Source organism: Triturus cristatus, chromosome 4_1 (genome assembly GCF_964204655.1).
Source record: "Triturus cristatus chromosome 4_1, aTriCri1.1, whole genome shotgun sequence".
Classification (NCBI taxonomy): Eukaryota; Metazoa; Chordata; class Amphibia; order Caudata; family Salamandridae; genus Triturus; species Triturus cristatus.
Genome location: NC_140585.1, coordinates 750,873,951 through 750,898,693, shown reverse-complemented (window position 1 = coordinate 750,898,693; position 24,743 = coordinate 750,873,951). Strand labels below are relative to the sequence as shown.

General features: G+C 44.4%; 1 protein-coding gene across 33 annotated transcripts in view; it reads left to right on the top strand.

Moving 5' to 3' along the window:
- The window catches only part of MYBPC1 (myosin binding protein C1), a 330,430-nt gene that overhangs the window by 210,398 nt on the left and 95,289 nt on the right, over nt 1–24,743 (top strand). For 8 of the 33 annotated variants that reach the window (XM_085653300.1, XM_085653307.1, XM_085653301.1 and 5 more), the window contains 2 exons: nt 4,724–5,122; nt 6,895–7,281. In XM_085653300.1, the coding sequence (XP_085509426.1) occupies nt 4,724–5,122; nt 6,895–7,281 (786 nt within the window). Of the gene's footprint in view, nt 1–863; nt 1,278–2,187; nt 2,602–4,723; nt 5,123–6,894; nt 7,282–24,743 lie in introns of all 33 variants that reach the window. The other 25 variants (XM_085653283.1, XM_085653281.1, XM_085653280.1 and 22 more) reach the window with 6 other exon arrangements.

Here is a 24,743-nt window from a genome sequence, read left to right as displayed (position 1 = left end):
AACACTCACAATCCAGCTTCTCTCATTATCAAATGTATAGACACTAATAGAATAAAAATGATACTGAACATACCCATGAGCTACTTATCCCTTTGTTACATATTAGTATAGCTTTAGCATTATTTATACCATATGACCAATAGCAATGTATTGCAATAAAATAGAGATCCTTAAGGGACGCTAACCCAAAAATGTATGCACCAGACAGCGAATGTACCTCTTGAATATGGTTGTGGTTATAAAAATACATCATAGTATAAATATTATCCCACAAAGGTCCTTGACATAAATTATGCGGAATTCCCTCAAATTCTACATTGATTTAATGCTATTAAATAGATTACCTTTTAGGGGAGAGCACACCCGGACCATCAAGCACATGTATAATTTCAGACATTATATTCCCTTATGTAACAAACTAATGCTCAACTACTGAATATATAGAAATCTGTCCATGGTCGTAAACATATAGCCCCTATTAAAAGGAACTTTTAATGTTAAATAGTGGTCCTTTTTCCTTGGTATCAAAATGTAGGTCTAGAATTTGAACAGTATTTCTTTATTTAGAATAAGAACACACTTCGCATAACTTGCCAAGCACTGTTTTATTTGAGAGTATGAAAAGAACGATGGAGGTTATGCATAAAGAATGGCGTCACTTTCCGCACAATTTGCCTTACACATCTGTTTCTAGTATCTCCATTTCCATCTGTTTGTCCCACACAAAAATGTACAAAATGCATAATCTCCTTGTACTGTGCCACTGTTCTGATCTTTAAGCAAATTCCCAAGCTACAAGCCAGTGAGGTAGGCCAAAATGATCTGTACCTAAACAAAATTATCTGAGGCTGGTCCATCTTCAGCAGGAGCAGCTGACACTCAGAAAAAGGCGAGTTTGACTGACGAGGAGTTGGATGTGTTAGTGGAGAATATCACCAAATTTGGGCCCCAGCTGTGTGGTGCCCTCTCTATGAAAACCACCAGTGGTGAGAAAAATAAAATATGGTCTGATATCCAAAACAAAGTTAATGCCGTGGGGGGCAATAACAGGTCCATTGCGGAGCTAAAGAGAGGATGGAATAAGTTAAAGAAACAGACCAAAGATAAGCTGGCCCACAACCAAAATGAGGTATTGGTGACTAACGGAGAAGCAGCACCCGGAGCCAAGGATACGATTCCGCTAGAGAAGCGCGTGGAGAATTTGTTGCAGCTTGAAAAATTGGAGGGGAGCCCTGGCATTGATGACGAATATGCCAATGATGATCTGGCAGGCGAAGGTAAACACAAAATATTCTTACATCTTTGAGTGATTCTGTGGTGAGTTGTAGAGTCAGCTACCAGTTTGCATTGGCTTCTGGTGAGTAGTAATGAAAGCAATCGTTTTAGGTAAGGTAAGTGAACTACATTTTAATTTGTTAACATTAAACAACACTACACATACCACTGATCATTTTATGCAGCAGAAATAACTACATCCATTAATTGCCATTAAAAAAAGATATAGTAATCATTGAATAATATTACCCCATTGCAGAAAGGTTTTAGCACCTGAACAAAAAATGAAGTAAAATAATTGTGAGCTCTTTACAAACAACATATACAGATTCTATTACAAAACTTTATCTAATATAGTTTACCTTAAATTAAATAGTGAAATCAAGTCTTTAAGTTTGATGAATTAAACCATGGCTTTATGTGAACTTCTTCTTATACTAGTTGAAGCAAGCATATGGGTTAACGTAATGAGAATTTGCATACCCACAGCTTCAGCGTGTGCACTAGTTGTTGATATAGAGCTCCACTCTGTTTAGGTATTAGGAGTGAGGTCTGTGAGTTGCTTATGAGAAATATGTTGTTCAGTTTCATAATCAGCAGTGCACAGTCAATTGTCACACAAAATCAATCGCTAACGTTTTTGTCAATTAATACCTGCACACCACTGATTATACCATCAGACACCGACAGTCAAAAAAAAATTGGAAGTTTTGTATGTATAAGCTGCCCACACATCTGTGTCCAATGTCTCTATTTCCATCTGTCCTACACCAAGATTACCAAAATGCATCATCTCCTTTTACTGTGCAACTGTTCTGACCTTAAAACAAATTTTAAAGTCAGGAGCAAGTGAGATTGTCCTCAAAGTTATCTATGCTTAAACAAAATTATCTGTGAATGGTTCGTCTTCAGCAGGAGGAGCTGGCACTCAGAAAAAGACAAGCTTAACCGACAAGGAGTTGGATGTGTTAGTGGAAAATATCACCAAATTTGGGCCCCAGCTGTGTGGTGCCCTCTCTATGAAAACCACCAGTGGTGAGAAAAATAAAATATGGTCTGATATCCAAAACAAAGTTAATGCTGTGGCGGGAAATAACAGGTCTATTGCTGAGCTAAAGAGAGAATGGAATAAGTTAAAGAAACAGACCAAAGATAAGCTGGCCCAAAACCAAAACGAGGTATTGGTGACTAATGGACAAGAAGCGCCAGGAACCAAGAATAAGATCCCACTAGAGAAGCGTGTGGAGAACTTGTTGCAGCTTGAAAAGTTGGAGGGAAGCCCAGTCATTGATGATGAGTATGCCAATGATGAGCTGGCTGGAGAAGGTAAACACATGATATTCTTTCATCTTTGAGTGATTTGGTGGCAAGTTGTTTTGAATTGTCCATTTTCCCTATTCTTAATGAAGATGGAGTTTTGGATGAAACAATAAGTAGCTTACTAAGCTATCCTACTTTACGTTGCTATAAGCCGCAAGGATGTTATTCAAGATAAAGGTATGTTTTAGCCATGGGCAAGGTTTATTACGGGATTCAGCACTTTAGATTATGGTGCACATTGCATGCCTTCCCTCTCGGCCGAAGTCTAATAGGCAGAGCTTAAATAGTCTTCTACTCATAGCTACAATCTCTTGTTTTCCATCTCGTCCAATTCAAAAACAGTTATTTTGTATTATTAGCTCTTAAAGTAGTATGCTCATATAGGTAGACGTCAGTCCCATTTGAGCATACCCCCTTGATAGAAATGAAGTGGCAAGAGCAATTCCTTCATGAAGAGGATAACCAAATACAGGCTGCTAATGCAGGTATGTTGATTGTGGTGCTGTAATATGTGAACACAATGCCTGGATGGATGTAGACCTCTAGCCACGTAACTATTAATGTTCAAATAGGCCAGTAGTGCAATACCTGTATCAAGCAAGTGGCCCCCGATACTGCCCGAAACTGACTGGTGTCCTCCCAGTATATCAGCTCAGTGACTATCCTATCATGATCCACCCCAATGGCTGCCTGCTCTATAGCCTGCTATGCAAAAGAGTTGGTCACTGTACCTATACAAAACTCCTGCCAACCGTGGCACGATACCGAACATGTCCTGCAAAGATTCACCTAAGGATACAGAGTTGTTCTAGGAAGCCATCCAACAATGTGCACACAGAAACCAATAAAAAAGATTTACTGACTAACCTTGATACCCGCAGTGTCTTAAAAAGGACTTAGCAATTATCTCAACACTTTTATCAAATTGTTCAGATAAGCCAATCAGGCTTCTAATGTATTTATCTATGTATTGTTACAAGGCACACACAGCCAAAGAAGTAGTCTCTAGGTGCTAGCAGCCTCATTAATAAAACAGTATCCCTTAAAATGTCACAGTGAATGTTGACAATGCATTCCAAAGTGATACAATAGCCTCTACTTGAGGGGGGAGGGTGATCTAAAGCTTAACAGATAGGCCTTCGCTGTATATTCCGAGGTAAAGAGTTCTCTATCCTTCAAACCAGCATTGCAAGTCTACAGTCTCTCTCTACGGCAGTCTCAGGGAGTGTCATGTTCTATTTTATACTTCCATGGCCTTCAATTCAATGTGGCTGTCTCAGTGAGTTTTCTGAATACTTATATTTCTTTATATCTTGGTCCACAGTGTTCCTTGTCATTTTGAGATCACCGTGTCGAAGATCTTGATTGTTAGGTGTATTCAATCACCTCTCATTTCGGTAACCATAATATTGGTCAGGAGCGCTATACACCACTGAGTTTTATGAACCTCTGGAGGTCGAACTAGACCTGCTGCTTACAAACATGTAAGTTGAAGTGTCGGTCATTTAGTCCCCAGAGTGCACATAAAGTCATCATATAGACACTCAGCTGTTGAATTGTATACCTCTGTGAAACTAAATACACTATCAGTCAGGGGGTAAACTCGTTTTCCTTGTTCAAAAGTGCGATTAACTGGGCATTGTCAGTGGTCCAGTAGCCCTTGTGCACCGATTGAGTTCATTGACTACTGCAGGGTTTAAGATTCATTTTATGAAATGGACCCATGATCACAAACCAACAGTTCCTGTTTAAAAAATACTATTGTTATATATGAGTCGTTGCAACAAAATCTAGGTAATAAACTCAATATGTGTTATTTATGAATGTCACTCTATTCAAATTTTTAAAAAACGTAAGTCTTAGGTTAAGCTATTTTGTTTGAAAGTATGAAAAGAACGATGGGGTTACATATAAAACATGGTGCTGTTTTCCTCACAAAATGCTCTAAGTATCTGTCCTCAATGTGCCCGCTTTCAACTGTTTGTGCAACACTAGACTGGCAATCTGTACTACTTGTACTGTGTCACTGTTCTGACCTTTAAAGAGATTCCGAAATGACAAACTAGTGAGGTAGGCCTCGGAATATTCTGTGCTTATACAAAAATGTCTGAGGCTGCTCCATTTTCAGCAGGAATTGCCCCCCAGCAAAAGGAGAGCTTGACTGACCAGGAGTTGGATGTTTTAGTGGAAAATATCACCACATTCGGGCCCCAGCTGTGTGGAGCCCTTTCTTTGAAAACCACCAGTGGTGAGAAAAATAAAATATGGTCTGATATCCAAAAGAACGTGAATGCCGTGGGGGGTAAAAACAGGTCCATTGCGGAACTAAAGAGAGGATGGAATAAGTTAAAGAAACAGACCAAAGATAAGATGGACCACAACCAAACACAGGTATTGATGACTGGTGAAGAAGGAGTGCCAGCTGTGAAGGAAATGACTCCCTTAGAGAAGCGTGTGGAGAATTTGTTACAGCTTGAGAAGCTGGAGGGCAGCCCGGGCATTGATGACGAGGATCTCAATGGAGAAGGTAAACATAACCTATTTTAGCCTCTTTGAGTTATTCTGTGGACAATTGTTGGTGTCAATTGATCGTTTTCATAGACTTTGGATACATGGCTTACTCCTCAATCCCATGTTTGGGGTATGGCTTCCACGTACATTGTGCGTACAGCATTACATATACAGCATACTTCTTCCAGGTAAACAAGTTATGGTTTAAGTGCAACACTGACACTTGAAATGTATAGATAATAACCTTCTAAAGTGATGAATACAGTTTCCAGTTACATTGATTTTTGTCCCAGCTTCAATTTTTTGGGTTACAGTTTTAGGTAGGAGTAACAAATTACAGATTCTCCAAACACTCCTTATGAGTTTGTTTGAAGAAAGAGACACTTGTTACAAATTCAAATTTGACTTAGATTGGTTAGAAAATCATTATTTAATATCTATTATCCAACTCTAAGTTGTACTTTAGTGTGCCATGTGCCTCAAAAATCAAAGCTATTAAAAAGAATTAAGACATGGCTTCGGTTATGTTCGACTCTGTCTTAAATCGTTTTGGTAAATTATAGAGGAAACTGGACTCATCATTACTTTGTTAAAATGCCATGTAGTTACACCAACTAATAACCATGGAGCTGACTTTGGAAACGACCAATTGGCAGCTGCAAGGTGGAACTAGAACTATAAGAAAAAGGAGTCTCTTCTGATTCCGTATTTGGGTCGTTGGTATTGCAAATAAAACCTAAGTTTTAAAAACTTTAGTATAATTGCCACTAAGGCCTGAACAATGCTAAATTACCCAAAAATGTACAATGACTGCATTTTTGTGGAATACTGATGATGCCCATTTCAGCACCGCAAACTACTTCATGAAAATTTAACTGGGAATAATGTTATCCAATCATACACAGAATAACTCAGACAGATGAATATTTCCTTTGCATGACAAGGTGGTATGCCAATATAGTCCAGGTACACTGGTGTAGCATTGTCTCAGGTAACTGGGAGGATGTTCCTATGCCAGCAGCTGTAATACTGGTGAGCCCAACTAGGCATTTCCAGTAAGAATGGGTCTGACTTGCAAAGATCAGTTCCCCAAAAGAGACCAAGAAACTACTGGGGAAATTTACCCTGTGTGTGAGAGATTGGTAAGCATGCAACTGATTGTTCTGAATTGGTGCTCGACGATTCGTGTGGGATTGTCAGAATATCGTGGGCATAAACATTGTGCTACAAAAATATCATATCTACAATATCAACTACCAAAATATTATAAAGGTAAGTATATAAAAGTATATATCAATTTACTGTTCTTAAATCTACATCTGTGTACCTTGAAGATATATATATATGTATATATATATGTTCACCAAAAATGCCACCTTTATGTGTGTGTGTGTGTGTATATATATATATATATATATATATATATATATATATATATATATATATATATATATATATATATAGTCACGGTACATAGATGTGAAGTTAAGTATACCTAGCCTAGCTATATTTATTTACCATGACAGTATTTTGGTAGTCATTATTTTTTATAAAAATATTTGTGTAGCATATTTCTCCACAATATTCCAGTACTAAACCTCTGTGTGGATTGTACCCAATTTCGTACATTTTTGTTTTGTTTGGTAATGTAAGGCATCAGGTGTGTATTTTCCAAGACTGCTTCACAATGTCAGCCTTAAACCTGTGTGCTAGTCAGACACCAGTAATTTGCAGACCCAAAACAATGTATTGAAAACAAAATGTCTGAGGCTGCTCCATCTTCACCAGGAGAAGCTGACGGGTCTGGGAAGCCTAACTTTACTGATGAGGAGCTGGAAATATTAGTGGACAATATTGCCAATTTTGGGCCTAAATTGTTTGGCACGCCCTCCACTGAAGCCAACATGGCAGAGAAAAATAAAATATGGGCTGATATACAGGCAAAACTCAATGCCGTGGGGGGCAACAACAGGTCAGTTGCGGATGTGAAAAAGGCTTGGAATGACCTAAAGAAGCGAACCAAGAAAAAGTTGGCCCACAACAAAAGTCAGACATTGGTGAAAAATGGAGAAACTCCGACTATGCAGCCACTGACTCCCATAGAAAAGCGTGTGGAGGTCGTTTTGCATGTAAAAGGCATTGATACCGAGGACTTCAAAGAGGAACCTGAAGAAGGTAAAGAAGATTTTGCAATTTGCTATTACTAATGTGTGCTACCATTACTCCTTCAAATGTCTGTCTTATGTCAAATATGTTGGAAGTAGTAGTTTCATTTGCTACAGCTAAGAATTACCTCAAGTCTGAGAATGTTTAAAAATGTAAGTTTGACAGCCAGTTATTTAAAACAATATTTAATAATACATCTAATTCTGCTGAAGCATAGAGCTGTTTGGGTTTTTTGCCAATCCCTTGCCGCTGTGCGAATCAGAGGGAGTTGTTTCGTACGATTGTGATTTGTGAATTCCAGACTAGGTAGTTTTGTTTCAGAGGTGTGATTTATCAATTCTTCAACCATTGGAAAAATATTTTCTTTGCCACAAATCTATTTTTTGTTGTTGTAAGGAAACAGGTCCCATTCCTCTTTACAAATTACTAGGGCAAACCTGTTTGTAGAATTAAGGGATGGATCATTTGTCGATCAAAATGTCAATTTTGTCTGAATTTGGCTTGTTTTGCTATTTGCCCAGACCACATTTGTCAACACTGCTCAAAAGTTAAAGAAAAGAGGATGTATTCAGTCTGTTCACATGTCCACTTTTGTGATCGATGGTTTCAACATGATCATTTTCAAAGTTAATGATCTGTTTACCTACCTCTGTGGACCAGTGTTTTTGGCATCCAATACTTGCTTTGCTTGGCAAATGGCAATGTGCCATTGATGTTACTCCTGGAGTTGGTTCAATTTATGGCAAGTGGACTTTCACATGGCCAGTTCTCCTGTCATCATGAATTTATTTTTATTATCATTGTGTAGCGCAGAAGCGGAGTCACTTGAAAACGCTTTCAAGTAAGGTTGCAGTCATAAACATTAGACAACTAACAGAAATTTGGAGATTAGAATTATCTGGTATTCATTTTAAATGCTTGTAGAATCAGCTGTGGTTTTATTCACGTCCTAAATCATAGAAGAAGGTTGGGGCATATTATCAAGCACGGCGTTAAAATTATCGCCGCTATATTGGCAGAAAACTGCCGCTAAAGCGGCGATAATGGGCTTGATAATATGCAGCAGAGAATTCCAATAGAATCCCATATTGACACCAGAACATGGGCTTCTATGGGAATTCTCAAGGGCATATTATCAAGCCCATTATCGCCGCTTTAGCGGCAGTTTTCTGCCGCTAAAACGGCAATCAGTTTAACGCCATTTCTTGATAATATGCCCCGTTGTCTTTGGTGTGGAAGGGAAAAGGACGTGAGTTTCAGAGCGTTAGCCTTTTTTGCTAAATGATCTGCACCCCCAATTTTAATACTTAATGGACTACACCATTAACAGCACCATTGTTTTTAGCAAACACGCAATCAACCGTATTTTAAATGATGCCAGACTTTGAGCTTTTTTGCAAGACTGGCATACATATGTGATAAAAAATGGATTCCATATATAGTAAAAAAATGAGTGGCAATAATTCACAAGCAAAATTTCTGTTTGTTGATGCTCGTTGTCGGCTGATTGTTATGACAACAAACTAATAACAAAACGAGCACAACAGTGTAATACATGGTATTTCAGGATGAGATAAGTGCTTTGATCAGATGCGAATCTACATTTACGCACGTTGAGTTTACATATGAAGAAGGGAACTATATGGCACTATGTGGACTTAAAGTTAAAAACAATATTGTTGTATTTTGCTTTTGGTTCAATTTACAGCACAGTTGTCAAATACATTTCCTAAAAAGCCAAAGGTTTTAAATGTAATTCTTATGGAGAGCTCAGGGATCTTCCAATAATTTTATGGTGTCCCAAGCAGGCTTAAGAGGTGTTTGTGGTGTTGCCTTTCAAAGAAAACCTTTGGAAATTATGAACAAATAAAAAAGGTTCATGGGTATTTGAGGAATCATGGATAATCTGGCGATTCAATTGACACCATATAGCAGGGCTGGCACCATAATGCCAGGGACACCCACATTATGTCAGTGAGCCCCACCTTTCCAAACCACACAATAAATATGGTAAGGACAATCTATATGCCTAGTAATGTAAATTTTCGTGTAACCTCATTAAGACATATCTGCACTCGAAATATATTGATATGCACATGTCCACTTGTTATGTGCAAGAGCGCTTGTGCATGCACACACAAAAACAAATGTACCAAACCTGCCGACCTAGTCCCACTACTACAACTATTAAGACCGGAATTTGAATGTGACTAAATACGTTTTTTTGAAGAGAAGGGTGAGCTTATTCAAAAGCAATATGGTGATCTCAAACCTTCAGCCTTTACTGAGCCATACAAATATATTGCCTCTTCCAGTACCTGCAAAAACACGAAAGATTATCAATGAAAAATTAGCTTTCTGAACAGGACACTTACCAGAAACAGTTAATAGGTTGCAACGAAAAGAACACTTAAAAACTGATCATTATTGCAGAATATCAAGACAATTCTTAATACTAGTTACTTCAGATATGACACCACAGAAATACAGGGTACTGCTCTTCAATGGATTTCTTCCCACCTTACAGTATTTCACTTCCTTCATTCATATCGCTACCATTCTCTTAAACAGCTTGTGTCCCAGAAGCAACCACCACCCTGCTCCTCTTTAACATGCACATTAGCAGCTCGTTTCCTGAACTCATTACCTCCTTCAATCTCAACCACTGTGAAAGCACAATTTCTAAAAGAGACACACAGTCAGTGCACAGTCGTGGTATAATAAAGAGCAAAGTTTATTTGCCCAGTTCGAGCGTGAACACGCAGTGGCAAACTGTCAAGAGTTCCACCTGGCTAGGGTTATATTGAGTCTTTTTTGCATGAGTAAATACATAAGAGTAAATTAGAAGAGCTAAATCATCTACTTTTAGCTTCTACATGGTCACTCTTTTCGGCCACGGGAAAGCACCAATTTTAACAGCTATGCGGCTTAGCAGTAATTCTACTACCTTCAGCTAATTAGCTTTCTTAATTTTCAATGCTCCAAGTCCCAATTAAGCTTTCCTAGGATAAAGCAGATTTTATGTGCCAGTCCTTGCATTCTTTCAGCAGTTGGACAGGGAGTGGAAACTTCTTCAGTCGAATGGGCTCACCCATGTTCTGCACCTGCATCCTGATAATTGCAAGCGAGTAATGGAAACTTTACGAGTTTCTGCCCAAACTACTAATGGAAAAGCAACACCCAAGCAGATACAGAATGAAGGGTCAGTCTTAGAATGTTTAAACAAAGTTCAAGGAATGATTCACTCATACTTCAGCATACTTATTTTAATCTCCAAGGTCCTACTGAAAGCAAAAACACTATTTCGACCAAGTTTGCATATCTGGGCTGAGCCCACGCCTAGCTTACAACTTACATTTTTCCATTAACAAGTTTCTGCCAAGCAAGCTTTTTACAAAACGCTAATAGATTACAAAAAGGCACTCTTGAAGCAGACATAAAATGGAGGACCGGTTTCAAAATGGCTGAACGACGGTTCACTTACATATGTTCTCTTTTGACTTTCACAAACTACCCTTTGAAGCTTCGTTCAAACATTACTTGTATAATTTCTCAATCAATTTCAGTTTTACACAGTTCCTCTATTACAACATTCTGAATTACAATTGCATTGGTCATGGAAATGTTAATTGGTTTGGGCCATAGGGAGGCCAGAAGAGATGAAAAACATGTGCTCATCAGAGCAGGAAAACACTGAACACAGCAGCAGATTAATAATAGCCCCGTTATCACGAATATTATCCATTTAAGAAAGGTCCATCCCCATGACCCAAACAATGAGGTAATTTAATCCCACATTGTTCGTTCAGTAAAATCACGTACATAAATCCTGATGTCATGTAAGTTTTCTATAGCCTTATAAACATTTGGGGCATTATCGGGTATGAAAGTGCAGCGTTGTGTTTGGATCCTTTGGCCTCCCTTTTTAGAGAGGAGCATGTCCAAAATCATACAATTTTGGAGTACAACTTGTTTCATTGCTACCATTTGTACTGTGATGTTCTCTAGTGCACTAGGTGGTTCATTTATTGTTGCTTCCAATATTCGACCCAAATGTTGCACACTTCTGGAATTAATAGCTACCTCCATTTGGGGTTATACCCTGCCTCCCGGGCTGAGGGATCTGTCTGGCTTACGTCCCTTCTTCGTCTTGCCAGGCTATTGTATATTCTATGTTTGTGGACATGTTCTTTGGGACAAGGCTAGATATGGGAAAACACTACTCCAAGGTAGCAAGCACCCGCCCAATTGGGGGGTAACCAAGTATAGGCTCTCAGCTCGCATATCCAAGTGGTTTCATCTCCTGCATACAAGGTTATGCTAAGCCAAGAGGCATTGGAAAGTGAAAATGCAGCATTGCATACACTATTTCCCACTAGTGTGTGTGACCTGTTTGCATGTATGCAAAGTGTTCCTTCAGTGTTAGCTGCCAACTTAAGATATGGAGTGTAAATATATTTTCCCTCTGAGTTATTCTGCTGCAAAAGGAAATCCCTAGATCTTCTGGACATAATGGTAAAATTGATCAAAGACGCATAGGCTGAGTCCTCTTCCACATCCTCAAGTGGCCTCTGTAAATTATTCTTACACCCTGGTGTAATTACATGTGTGCCATGTCTCTTATTTAGGTCAACCTGCTCTCTTCTTGGGGCCCACGTAATAACCACTGCACATATAATAACATATGAATCAGTGTATGGCAAAGGCAGATATAGGAAAGGCATTCCTTTGTCTACCGTCGCCAGCATTTTTACACATATTCAGCAGTCTCAGACATTAATTTCCCTATGATAGGCATCCATAGTCTGTATGAAGACATTCTCATGGTATTCTTTTGGATAATGGGCATGCAAGTGTGGTCCATTTTCACCATTCTCTGGGCTCTGTACAGGTGAAGAATATGTTTCATATATATAAATGGCAATAATAGCTAACACTATTACCAAAGCTAAAACAAGTAGGATGCAGAACACTTTCTTCGACATTCACCTAGTTAATTATTTATTTGCAGCAGAACGGCCTTTGTACCTGGCCTCAGGATCATAGGTGTAGACGGATCAGTGATCTTGTATTTCCCTGTTTCATTTCCCATTTTGACCTACAGCAACGGTTGCTCCAGGCCCACTAATGACCTGAGGGTGTACTACTAGGGATATACCACAACGTGTTCTGGAAAGAGCAACGCAAGTGTCACTTGATGGTAGCTGCAGTGGGTCAGGTGCTTGCAGTGGGGCAGTTCTTGGATAAATGTCATTAGCTGGAAGGTGTAGTGGGTCAGGCACTTACAGAAATTTCCCCTGCAACTATGTATATGTACATGCGGACTAAATAAACACACTTCATAATGTGTAATGCGAGCATTGGTCAGATGCTGTGTCCTTATTTTGATTAATATCAAATCAACAGAATGGGGCACATACAAATGCACTGTATGTCCCCTTATTAAGAATTCAGCTTGTTATAATACCAGGGCTGCTGCTGCAACAAATCTGAGGCAAGACAGTAATGCTTTTCAACTGTATCAACTGTGGCAGAGAAGTAAGCACATGGTCTCTTATAGTCACCCAGTTGCTGGATGAGAACCACAAGTGCACACCCTTCGGACTCATGAACAATAGGTGAAAATCTTCGGAGTAGTCAGGTAGGCCCAAAGCAGGAGATTCGCAGAAAGCTTGCCGAATGGCAAGAAAGATGTGTTCACGGTCTGATGTCCAAGCAGTTGCTCAGGTGTGTCCTAGTGGGTAAGTGCCAATAGTGGCTTTACCTATAAAGAAAAATTAGGAATCCAATGGCGGCAGTAGCCAGCCATGCCTAAGAATGTACGCACCTGTTTTTGTGTGCTTGGAGGTGGTGCGGACAAGATTTATTTTATGTGCTCTCTGTCCAATTGTCTCTGCCCTTTCGACAAGAGGTGTCCTAGATAGGAAACCACATGTTGAACAAATTGTATCCTGTCACAGGGGCGTAACACAGGCCCCCACAGCGCGGGGAGGCCCCCCGAGCTGCAGGGGACCCCCACAGCACAATACTCAGGGCCATGAGCTCCAGATTAAATCCGGAGTGGAGGCCCCTCCATGTACGTGGCAGGGGGGCCCCCTCAACTTTCGTTACACCACTGTCTTGTCAGGAGACACCATGTGCCCCCTGGCAGCTAGGAACGTCAGTACATTTACTGTATCTGTTGTGCACTGTTCTTCACTAGTGCTTGCCAATAATAAATCATCTATGTATTGTATTAAGGTGGGTGTGTAATGGCATCGGAAGGCACCCAATTCCTTCTTTAATGCCCGAATGTATATTGAAGGGTTCCCACAGTAGCCCTGAGGAGTTCTTTGAAAACAATAACTACGTCCAGGGACTGAGAAGGAAAATAAATACATGCAATCCTCGTGCACAAGTATAGAAAAGAAAGCATTCTTTAAATCTATCGTAGAAAAGTATGCCATACCAAGGCACCTGAGTAAATAGAATAGTCACTATGTTTGGGACTGCAGAGAAGCGCAGTACCACTATTTTGTTAATCTCACACAAATCAACAGTGAAGCTCCAAGAGGCAGGCTTAGTTTTATCCTCCTATTTTTTTATGAACCGGAATTATAGGGCTATCGCAGGGGCTACCAGTTATTTTCTAGACTAACCCCACATTTAACAAATCCCTTACTATGTCTTGTAGGCCTTGCAATCCTTATTGCGAAATCTCATACTGGGGTATTCTTGGCAACTATACATTCTGTTTGGCATTAATTCTAACAGGGTTGCTATGCATTCTCCCTAGATAATTTTTAGGTTTCGTCCAAACTATGTCATCAATTGCTTGTAGCAGTACCGCTGTTATTGTCTGCAATCCTGATCTAACAATGCCTATGTATTCAAACAGCTTTGGTCCACCTTCTATCTCCAAAAACTCCATTCGGAGAACATTTTATTGTTGACCTTAATTTCTTCAATAAATCAAAACTAGTAAGTTAAATGCACAGATATCAGCCATAAACAAGCATTTGCAATGCAATAGGTCTCGCATTTTTTTTAAGTTAGAGCTGTTGGCATTGAAAATGACAATGTTGTTACTTTTTATTTTTTATACCAGTGGCAATAGTGCTATTGCGAATACCAAAGTCAAAAACGTTGTCATTTTCAACGCCAACAGCTCTAACTTTAAAAAATGTGAGACCTATTGCATTGCAAATGCTTGTTTAATACTTTTTGTGACTACTGTACACAAAGTAAACCAAAATGTGCATGTGGCCATCGCTATGAGGGTTTGGCCATCACATTGCACTTTAAAATATATAACGTCCTTGCTTTGGCTGTTCGTATTTCAACAATAACGTATATTTTATGCACAGCAAACGCAGCCAGGTGCTTTGCTTCGTACTATTGCAAATACCAGATGGGAGTATACCTCGAGTCAATGAATATCATTTCATTGACTTGTAAAGGATGGAAGGCTCAGTCTAAATGTCATGGTTCACATCCACGAAGGGACCCTGCAGTCCAATTTCAGAGACGTGCGCGAGATTCTTCAAGGTTACTCGGTGGCCTATTGATGGAGTTGTGTCCCTTCCTAGAAAAACCTTAATTTGAAACCCCAATTACAGCTTCAAAGTGCCTTCATTATGACTTTTGCTGCTTGAGAGAAAGAAAGAATCAAAGAAAGAAAAATAGAAAAGAAGGAAGAAAGAACCAAAATAAATTAAATGTGAAATACGATTATGGGGTCGAAAGGAAGATCGCATGGGTGACTGAACAGGTGCAAGAAATAGATTTCTGTAAATAACAATACAGGTTTGAAACCCTCGGCTCTCATGCAGTAGAAAGAAGGAAAGGTGTTGGCCTAAAGGGTTAGATTTAGCAGCGAAGGCTCAGAAATGAAGGAAAGTAGAGAAAGTGACTCAGAGAATGCATGGGGTATATCCCTCCATGCATCAGGGGCATGTTCATTCCCCAAGCAAAGGGCACGATGGAAGGCCCCTTTCTGAACAGAAGAAGAAAAACATTTCTGAGAGGCAGAAAGCTTCTCATCACATGTATGCCCAGGGCACATGGAGCGCCCCCATTATCACTTGTAAGGGCTCAAAAATGTACACACTGGTGTTTGCCATTCATCACTCACTCTGCTCTCCTGAGGCACAGCCGGGAGTAGCGCTCTTCGCTGTATTTTCTTAAAAATTGTTTATTGTGTGTATTTTTATCTGTGTGCTCGCACTCACCCCTGGCATATCTCCTTCAGTTGGCTCGGACACCCCCCGCACAGCGTAGCTTTCGCTGCCACGGGTGAGGTGTTTGAACTGCTCTTGCCGCCATTCTGCCGCGAGCCTTAGGCCACGCCCACTCGCGCAGGCCACGCCCCCTCCGCCAGGACTGCTTTTAAAGCGCTGACTTCAAGCGCCACCCCCAGACTCACTTTGCTCTCCTGAGGCACAGCCGGGAGTAGCGCTCTTCGCTGTATTTTCTTAAAAATTGTCTATTGTGTGTATTTTTATCTGTGTGCTCGCACTCACCCCTGGCATATCTCCTTCAGTTGGCTCGGACACCCCCCGCACAGCGTAGCTTTCGCTGCCACGGGTGAGGTGTTTGAACTGCTCTTGCCGCCATTCCGCCGCGAGCCTTAGGCCACGCCCACTCGCGCAGGCCACGCCCCCTCCGCCAGGACTGCTTTTAAAGCGCTGACTTCAAGCGCCACCCCCAGACTCACTCTGCTCTCCTGAGGCACAGCCGGGAGTAGCGCTCTTCGCTGTATTTTCTTAAAAAATTGTTTATTGTGTGTATTTTTATCTGTGTGCTCGCACTCACCCCTGGCATATCTCCTTCAGTTGGCTCGGACAACCCCCGCACAGCGTAGCTTTCGCTGCCACGGGTGAGGTGTTTGAACTGCTCTTGCCGCCATTCCGCCGCGAGCCTTAGGCCACGCCCACTCGCGCAGGCCACGCCCCCTCTGCCAGGACTGCTTTTAAAGCGCTGACTTCAAGCGCCACCCCCAGACTCACTCTGCTCTCCTGAGGCACAGCCGGGAGTAGCGCTCTTCGCTGTATTTTCTTAAAAATTGTTTATTGTGTGTATTTTTATCTGTGTGCTCGCACTCACCCCTGGCATATCTCCTTCAGTTGGCTCGGACAACCCCCGCACAGCGTAGCTTTCGCTGCCACGGGTGAGGTGTTTGAACTGCTCTTGCCGCCATTCCGCCGTGAGCCTTAGGCCACGCCCACTCGCGCAGGCCACGTCCCCTCCCAACCCCCTCTTTCACTGGCATATAACATGTGTCACCCCCGGCAGCGCAGCGGACGAGCGCAGCGGGCGCGACGAAGGCGCGCCTAAGGCAAGCCCGTCTGCGCCCGTCCGCGGCCGGCAGGGGCCCGGGGCCCGTGACTCGGCCCAAATTACTTCCTATGCCCCTAGGGACCTGATTGCATTACACTCTCACTGGCCGCTAGAATTCTCCAGCCATTCAAAACTCCTCCAACTGGGGATTCTCAACGCTCGTAGTGTTTTTCCAGAGCTCAGGGCCCTTCCATCCTCCATCACCCCTGAGCACACTGCCTCCTTCCCATCCTCTATCACCCGGCCTGCCCAGTCACCTGTCAACATGGAGCTAGTAGTTGCATACCTCAACACCCGGTCTCTTATCAGCCACCAACACGACATATACCACCTCCTGGACTCAGACCGCCCCGACATCTTGTTCCTAACTGAGACCTGGTTGAATGAGGACTCCTCCCCCGACATCCTGGCGGCTATTCCTCCGGGGTATTATATTCTCCAAGCCAACCGACCTGCTGGCAAATCCGGAGGCGGCGTAGCCGCTATTATCAAATTTTCTTTCAGATTCTCCTCCCTCTCTTTACCCACCATTCCCCAGGCTGACTGCCTGGCTATTAGACTCGAATCCTCGGTGTCCCCGCTCACCTGTGTCCTGGTATACCGCCCCCCTCAACCCATGCCAAATTTCCCCTCCCTCTTTGGCGATCTTCTATCCCAGCTTACACTAAATAATTCCAAACTCCTGGTTTTAGGTGACTTTAATTACTGGCCATCTGACCCACATGAAAGCCCCCACTCTCTGGCCTTCACCGATTTATTAAGCAGCCTTAATGGCCGTCAACACGTCCACACAGCTACTCATTCTAAAGGCCACACCCTAGATCAGGTCTGGACTTACAACCTTGAAATTACATCACTCACGATTCTCCCTTGCTTCTGGTCGGACCATTCCTTAATCTCTTTCCTTCTTCTGGTCCCCCCACCGCCCTCCCGTAGTCGAGGCGCTAGCCTCCTGGCCCGTAACTGGAATAAAGCTAACCTTGACCTTTTTCTCTCCTCCCTAACATCCTCGGCTCCGCCCGGCCTGGGCCCTCTAGACTCTCAGGAAGCCGCACTCGTCGATTGGTTGGAATCTGCCAGCAACATAGTCGCCCCCCTTAAGTCTATCCGAACTAAGCGCCCCCACGACGCTCATCGCTGGTTCTCCGACAGCCTCAAATCCCTCAAACTGGGACTTCGCCAAGCTGAGCGTCGCTGGCGTCGAAGCTACGACCCCTCAGAAAAAGTCCACTTCCTTAAACTATCCGGAGAATACAAACATACAATCTCAGCTGCAAAATCTGTCTATTTCTCCACAAAAATTCTCAACTCTGAAAAAAAAAACTAAAGACATTTTTGCTATTGTGGAGGAACTTTCACACCCGGATAGAGTGACCATCAAACCCCTCCCCTCTCAGGCACTCTGCGATTCTCTTAACCAATTCTTCATTGACAAAATTAGTAAAATCAAAAACAGTATCTCCTTTAGGTCCCCAGCAATGCCCCCCCCAGAGGCCGCCCCCTTTCTCAACTCTTGCTCCTTGACACAGCTCCCTCCTATATCCGATGAAATCTTTTTCTCCCTGCTCCATAAAGTCTCATCTGGTTCCCCCACAGACTGCTGCCCCCTGGCAATTCTCCGGACCGCTTTTTCGACCTGCCCTGGCCCCCCACTGGCCCTCCTGAACAACTCTCTGTTGCTCGGCGTGGTCCCCAGCCAGTTCAAGAACGCCGAAGTGGTCCCCATATTAAAAAAACCTAACGCCGACCCCACGGTCCTGGGCAACTTCCGCCCCATTTCTCTCCTGCCTTACCTGAGCAAGGTACTCGAGACGCACGTGACCAGCGTCCTCAGCTCCTTCATCGAGGACTCCAATTTTTTAGACTCCCAGCAAGCTGGGTTTAGACCTGCCCACTCGACAGAGTCGGTTATCCTCTCTGTTATGGAGGAACTCCGTAGAGGCGCTGACTCTAACATCAGTCAAGCCCTGGTACTCTTAGATCTGTCAGCGGCCTTTGACACGGTCGATCATACCATCTTAGTCGACCGTGTCAAAGAGGCAGGCATCAGTGGGACGGCCCTTAACTGGGTTTGTTCCTTCCTCGCAGACCGCCATCAATCGGTCCGTCTCTCTCAGTTTACGGCGAACCCGACGAGAGTCACCTGCGGTGTCCCGCAGGGTTCATCCCTATCACCCCTTCTCTTTAATCTTTACCTCACCCCCCTGATCCGCTCCCTCCGCGGTAGGAATGTCACCGCATTCAACTATGCAGATGACATACAGCTCGTCTTCAATCTCGACTCCTCGGACGAAGCGGCTCAAGATTTCCAGTCCACCCTTTGTCATATCAGTAATTGGATGAGCACTCACCATCTTAAACTCAATCTCGACAAGACGGAGCTCGTTCTTGTCGGAGGCTCTTCCAACCCCTGGAATTCCACCTTCTGGCCCTCTTCCCTCGGCCCTCCCCCCCACCCTGCTGATAAAGTAAAAAGTCTCGGGGTCTACATCTCCCAAGACCTCTCAATGCAGCACCAGGTCAGTGCCATTGTGTCCTCCTGCTTCTTCCAGCTCCGGAAGATCCGGAAAATTGCCCACTTTCTTACCACTGAAGCCCTCACCTTGGTACTGCTGGCATTAGTCATCTCTCGAATTGACTACGCCAACGCCCTGTACGTTGGCATCCCACAATACCAAATCAACAGATTACAACTGATTCAGAATCAGGCAGCTCGCCTTATTTACCACCAACCGAAATATCACCACGTCCGTCCTCTCCTCAAGGCCCTCCATTGGCTTCCTATTTCGGAGCGCTGCAAGTTTAAACTTGGCTGCCTGACTCATAAATCTCTGGCAGGCACCGGTCCTTCCTTTATTTCCTCCCTCTTGCATCCTTATATCCCTTCCAGGAACCTCTGTTCCTCTCACCTTGCGCTTCTTCAGACTCCATGCTTCAAGTGCAAAAAAAACGGTGGTCTCAGATTCTCCTATTTGGCACCCTCTTTCTGGAACTCTCTACCGCTGGAACTGAGACTCTCTCCCTCTCACCCTCACTTTAGGTCCCTCCAAAAAACTTACCTTTTTCTTGGTATTTACTCATAAATTTCTCTTTCCTCGCTCTCTGCTTCTGCCTCTTGTTGAATAAAGTGAACAGCGCCAAGAAACCGTCCGGTGAATGCCGCGCTTTATAAGTAATTTTTACATTACATTTTTACATTACATTTTACATTACATCACAAAGTGCAGGAGAAAGACACACCTCACATGATAACCAGGTAACTTAATGTGAAGCACGAGCAATTAAAAGCAATTAAGCAGTTGATCAAAGTTAGATTTATGAGAATTATTCTCTTGGAAACCTATAATAAGTCAAATAAATAACTGAATCATACACAGAAAAAGTAACATTACCATCCTTGTATACAAAACAAACACGAAAATTGCAAGTCAAAGAGAGTGCCACAGAAGGTGCGTCCATTACCAAATCATGTGTCAAGTTAAACTTCATGATCAATTTCGAACCATTAAAGTCCCAATTATTAATTCGTAAAGAAAAACATACTGGTGGAATCCTTAATTAATGTGTCCGCACATGCTATGCAACAAAGAAAAGCAGGGTGCTGGGTTCATGCGATAGTAAAATTATAACTTCTAATATACCCTTCTGCTCGCTACTGCTTGTGTTATCGATATTAAGCACGTGTATCAATGGTATTGATTATCGGCCTGCGGCAAGGGAGCGCAGTCTGGGAGGGAACTGTGGTGGGGGTTGCATATGTCGACTGAAAAATAACGCACTTCTTGGTGGTCTAGCGGTCGGCTCTGCTCGCTGCCGGTCCGTTCTAGGGTGCATTGGGTGAAAATGGTGGACCTGTATGAAGGGAGTGCGATGACTTAAGCCCTCCGGGCTGTTGGGAAATGTAATTGTGGTCGGACTGGTTCGAGTTATTGATTGAGTTTGAGAGCATGGGCGTGGAAAAGTCAAGTTTAATGCCAATGTACTATAGAGGCTGTACAGAAGTCAATCACTGCACATACGTGTTGCGTCTGGGGCATAATATGAATGTGCGAATTGATGGTTAATTGCGTGTATCCGGCTACGATCATTCAGGTGGCAAAGCCAATATGAGTTCTGGAATGCTAAGTCAGAAAGGATCAAAGTGTGAATAAAAGTATAAGATGTTGTGAACCTCAGAGATGTTCACTGGTTAGTACCGGAATCATAAGATGCAGTTCTTCTGACCGTGTTTGCGATATTCCGATTGAATTGGCAGTGAGGAGTCGGAGAGGAAATGGATTGCCTTAAACACCAGGAAGTGAATATGTGTGGTGCACCGTGCTGCGTGCACTAGAATGCTGAGTGCTTTTTTAGCTGCGCAGCCCAACACACAACAACAGAGGCAAAAAGAAAACGTTTTTAAAAGTAAAACTCAAAAAATAACAAGCGTTGGCCGTGCGCGAGCGGCCGGACACGCAAAATGTGGTGGGGGAGGGGGAGAAGCGGGAGTTGTGTGTGCGCGTCCGTCATCGCGATCGCTCTGAAAGCGAAAGTGATCGCGATGACGCACACGAGTTTTCAAAGTGCTGCTGCACGATCGCATGAACGCAAGCGTTAGGCCAGCCAGCAGCACTTTGAAAATCCCACATACAAAATGTCTCTTCGAGCCTTTGGCTCAGCGAGACCTAAAAATGAATGCTTATCAGTAATGGGACCAAGTGTATATTTTAAGGGGGCTTAAATAGGGCTGCACACTAGCTTTGGTGATTGCCATAGATAGTTTATTCTTTCCTGAGAGTGGAACCTGTGGGTGAGTGGTTTTTGTAGGGAAAGAGCTGGTGGTCCCTTTATAGGTGTGCCCTCTATCTCCCCTAGTACATACGGACCCGCATTAAATGTCTCGGCGATATCTCGGGGGTCAGTGATCAATACACCATCCGGTCCCTTGATCGCGCCTACCCACCGTGCCGCTGCCTCCTTACGTTCCAGCCATGCCAGCAGTTTCCCCGTGCTTTCCCCTAACTCATACATTCTGTGTCTGGAAGCAAGGGCGCGTCGATTAGCGTCTTCGAGGAGTAGTTGTCTATAGTCTAGTCGCTTGACATTGAGCGCATGCCGGGTCTCGTGGGATGAGATTTGCGAAGCTTCGCGCTCAAGGTGAAGTATTTCTGCTTCAAGCTCGCTGACTCGACGTCTACGTTCAGCCCTATGACCCATCATCGCAGATAGCGCCCGTCCCTTAATGACTGCCCCGAAAGCGCCCCACAGCGTTATCGCCTACGCCACAGACCCAGTATTTTCTGTGAAATAATTATCGGTATCTCGCCGCAGGGAAATTCTAATGTGTCGGATTTTTAATAACCAAGGTTGGATCACAATGGGGCCCGGTTGCCTTACCCCTCGGGCTCCAAGGGTGGCCTTTACCGGGGAGTGGTCAGATATTCCCCGTGCTAAACACCCCGACTCGGTAAAATTTTGAACGTGCTGCGCCTGGGTGAACAAGTAGTCAAGCCGTGACTGACTGCCATGAACCCCCGACTGGAAAGAGTATAACGTATCTCGGGGATGCGACCACCTCCAAATGTCCACCAACCCCACCGCGTCTGTGAAATTGCGCAATTGTGAGCCCTGTGGAGCGTCTCGTCGAGTCGGGGCGCGGTCCAGGGTGCCATCCATCGTCAAGTTAAAGTCCCCGCCCATCACTAGGACTCCCTCGGGCAAGGTCATAATGAACGTCCCCACGTCCGCCAACGTCTGACGCTGCAGGCCGGGCGGGGCATACACCGAGAGCACATTGAGGACCCTCCCCTCCCAGCAACCCGAGCAGGCGACGTATATACCCTGTGGCTCGGTCCATATAGTGTGAATCACATAAGGGCAACCCTTACGTAGGAGGATCCCCACCCCCCTAGACCCCGATGTAAAACCAGAGTGTGCCACCATCCGGTATCCTTTTCTGTCCAGGGCCTTGCAGGAGTTACCAATGAGGTGAGTTTCTTGGAACAGCACCAAGTCTAAATGGTGTCTATGGATATATTGTATTACTATGCCCCGTTTCAGTTTGTCCCCAAGCCCGTTGACGTTCCAGGTCATGAGGTTAAGTCTCCGACTCAATACCATAGGACCCTGACAGGAATACACTGAAGGATACGGATTGACCCTTACATGGATGCCATTCAGTCATTGCTGTAAAAGCAGTAGTAAAGGACATTTTGGCTTGGGCGAGGACGGAGAAGATACGACCAGTAGTCTGAGGGTGAGCACCCTGTACGATCCTATGAGAAAGAATGTCATTCAGCCTTGCTGTGAAGAAACAATAACAACCCGCTCCCTCAACTATCCAACACAAACAAACCAAAAACCATACAATCCAACCCCCCACCCTGCCTCCCTGCACCACGGGACTAGAACCGCCCGCCTCCCCCAACATGCAGAGCGCCTGTCGCCCCCCCCTAAACAATTCGAGGAACCGTGTGCCGCTCCACTCCCTACATGGTAGCTAACATTAGGCAAAATCCTACCCCCCCCCGACCCGCCTACCAGCAGCTCCGAAAGTCCCCAACACATTCTGGATTACCAAAACGATGCAAACACAGCCCCCCCCGCCCCAACCCGCACACGAGCCCTGTCTACTCAGAAACTCGGTCTCCTGAATAACTATGCATTCAATGAGCAGCAGCACCATAACAGAAGCGGTCAGGCCATCAACCCTCAATCATATCCATAGATGTCCGCAGTGTCAATGTAGCATGGGATGAGTAATACCCCCCTCCCGGGACACACCCATCACACTCATCTCAACCGCGGGAGTCCCACGACATCGCCACCAGTAGCGTTGCATTGGAGTCCAGCCGATCTACCCGATCTGTACATCCTCTTACTCACAGACGGAGTCAGTGTTCCCCGGTCGGACCTCGAAACCTCAGAGTCCGAGTGCGACGAGGGCCGCCGCCGACGGCACCAGTCCTCTGCCTTATCCGCCGCCGATGGTCCATTTTTGGCCCCCTTGTCCACAGTACGCCAACCCTCCAGCCAGTCCCAAGCATCCTCTGGGCGTGTGAAGAACCACGATTTTCCCTCGGCCTCCACACGCAATTTGGCTGGGAATATCATTGCATATTTAATTTCCTTATCACGGAGAGCCCTTTTTACCTCCAGGAAGCTGCGTCTCTGTTTCTGGACTCTTTGTGTGAAATCGGGGAAAAACGTGATTTTACTGTTCTCAACCGTGAGAGGTGGGGCAGTCCTTGCAGTTTGGAGAATGGCATCCCGATCCCGGAAATTAATCACTCGGGCAAGCAGCGGCCGCGGCGGCGCCCCCGGTCTAGGGCGGCCACCCGGCACCCGGTGGCCCCTTTCAATCGAAAAACACTTGGAAAGCCCACGGGGCTGTAAGTGCTTGAGGACCAAATCCTCGACAAAGAGGTCCGCCGTCGGCTCCTCCGCGCGTTCTGGAACACCAATAATGCAGACGTTGTTACGGCGCATCCTGCCTTCATAGTCATCCAGTTGCCGGGCGAGGAGGTCGTGGGAAGCATGTAGATCTGCCACCTCCCTTTTAAGAAGGGTAGTGTCGCTAGTGGCTCACTGACTAGTGGAGAGGTGTGGCTCACTGGTTAGAGGCGGCAGACCCGTAAGCAGAGAATTGGCCAGGGACCAGGGTTCAATTCCCGACGCGGCAGGGTCGTGGACCAGGGTCAAAACGGACTCGATAATTCTCGCCTCGGTACCTACTCTAACCAGGAACACACTCGGCAACTCTGGGCATTAAGCTTGCCTCATCTCTACAACGGCCCCCCACAGACGCTGGGGATGCCTGGTTTCACCTTGGAGCTACCCAGAAAGGGACCATCTCACAGGGATAGCCAGGACAGGTCCCCCAGCGGTCTATAGCACCGGGACACCTCCTTGTGAGGTAGCTGTTCGTGCTCTACAAATATCACAAATATCAGTTAGTTCTTTGGCCACACTCTCCACTGCTCCCACCCGGTCGGCAATTTTCCTGACGTCCTCCCGGATCAGTCCCACATCCGTGGCCACCGTGTCTATTCGTGTCTCCAAGGAAGTCTTGATGGCAGTGATCGCATCCAAGAGGTCTTTGTTCGTTGGCTCCACCTTGCCATCTGTGGCCGGCGCCGCAGCTCGCTCTCCGCCCTGTTGCTGCTGCCATGCGA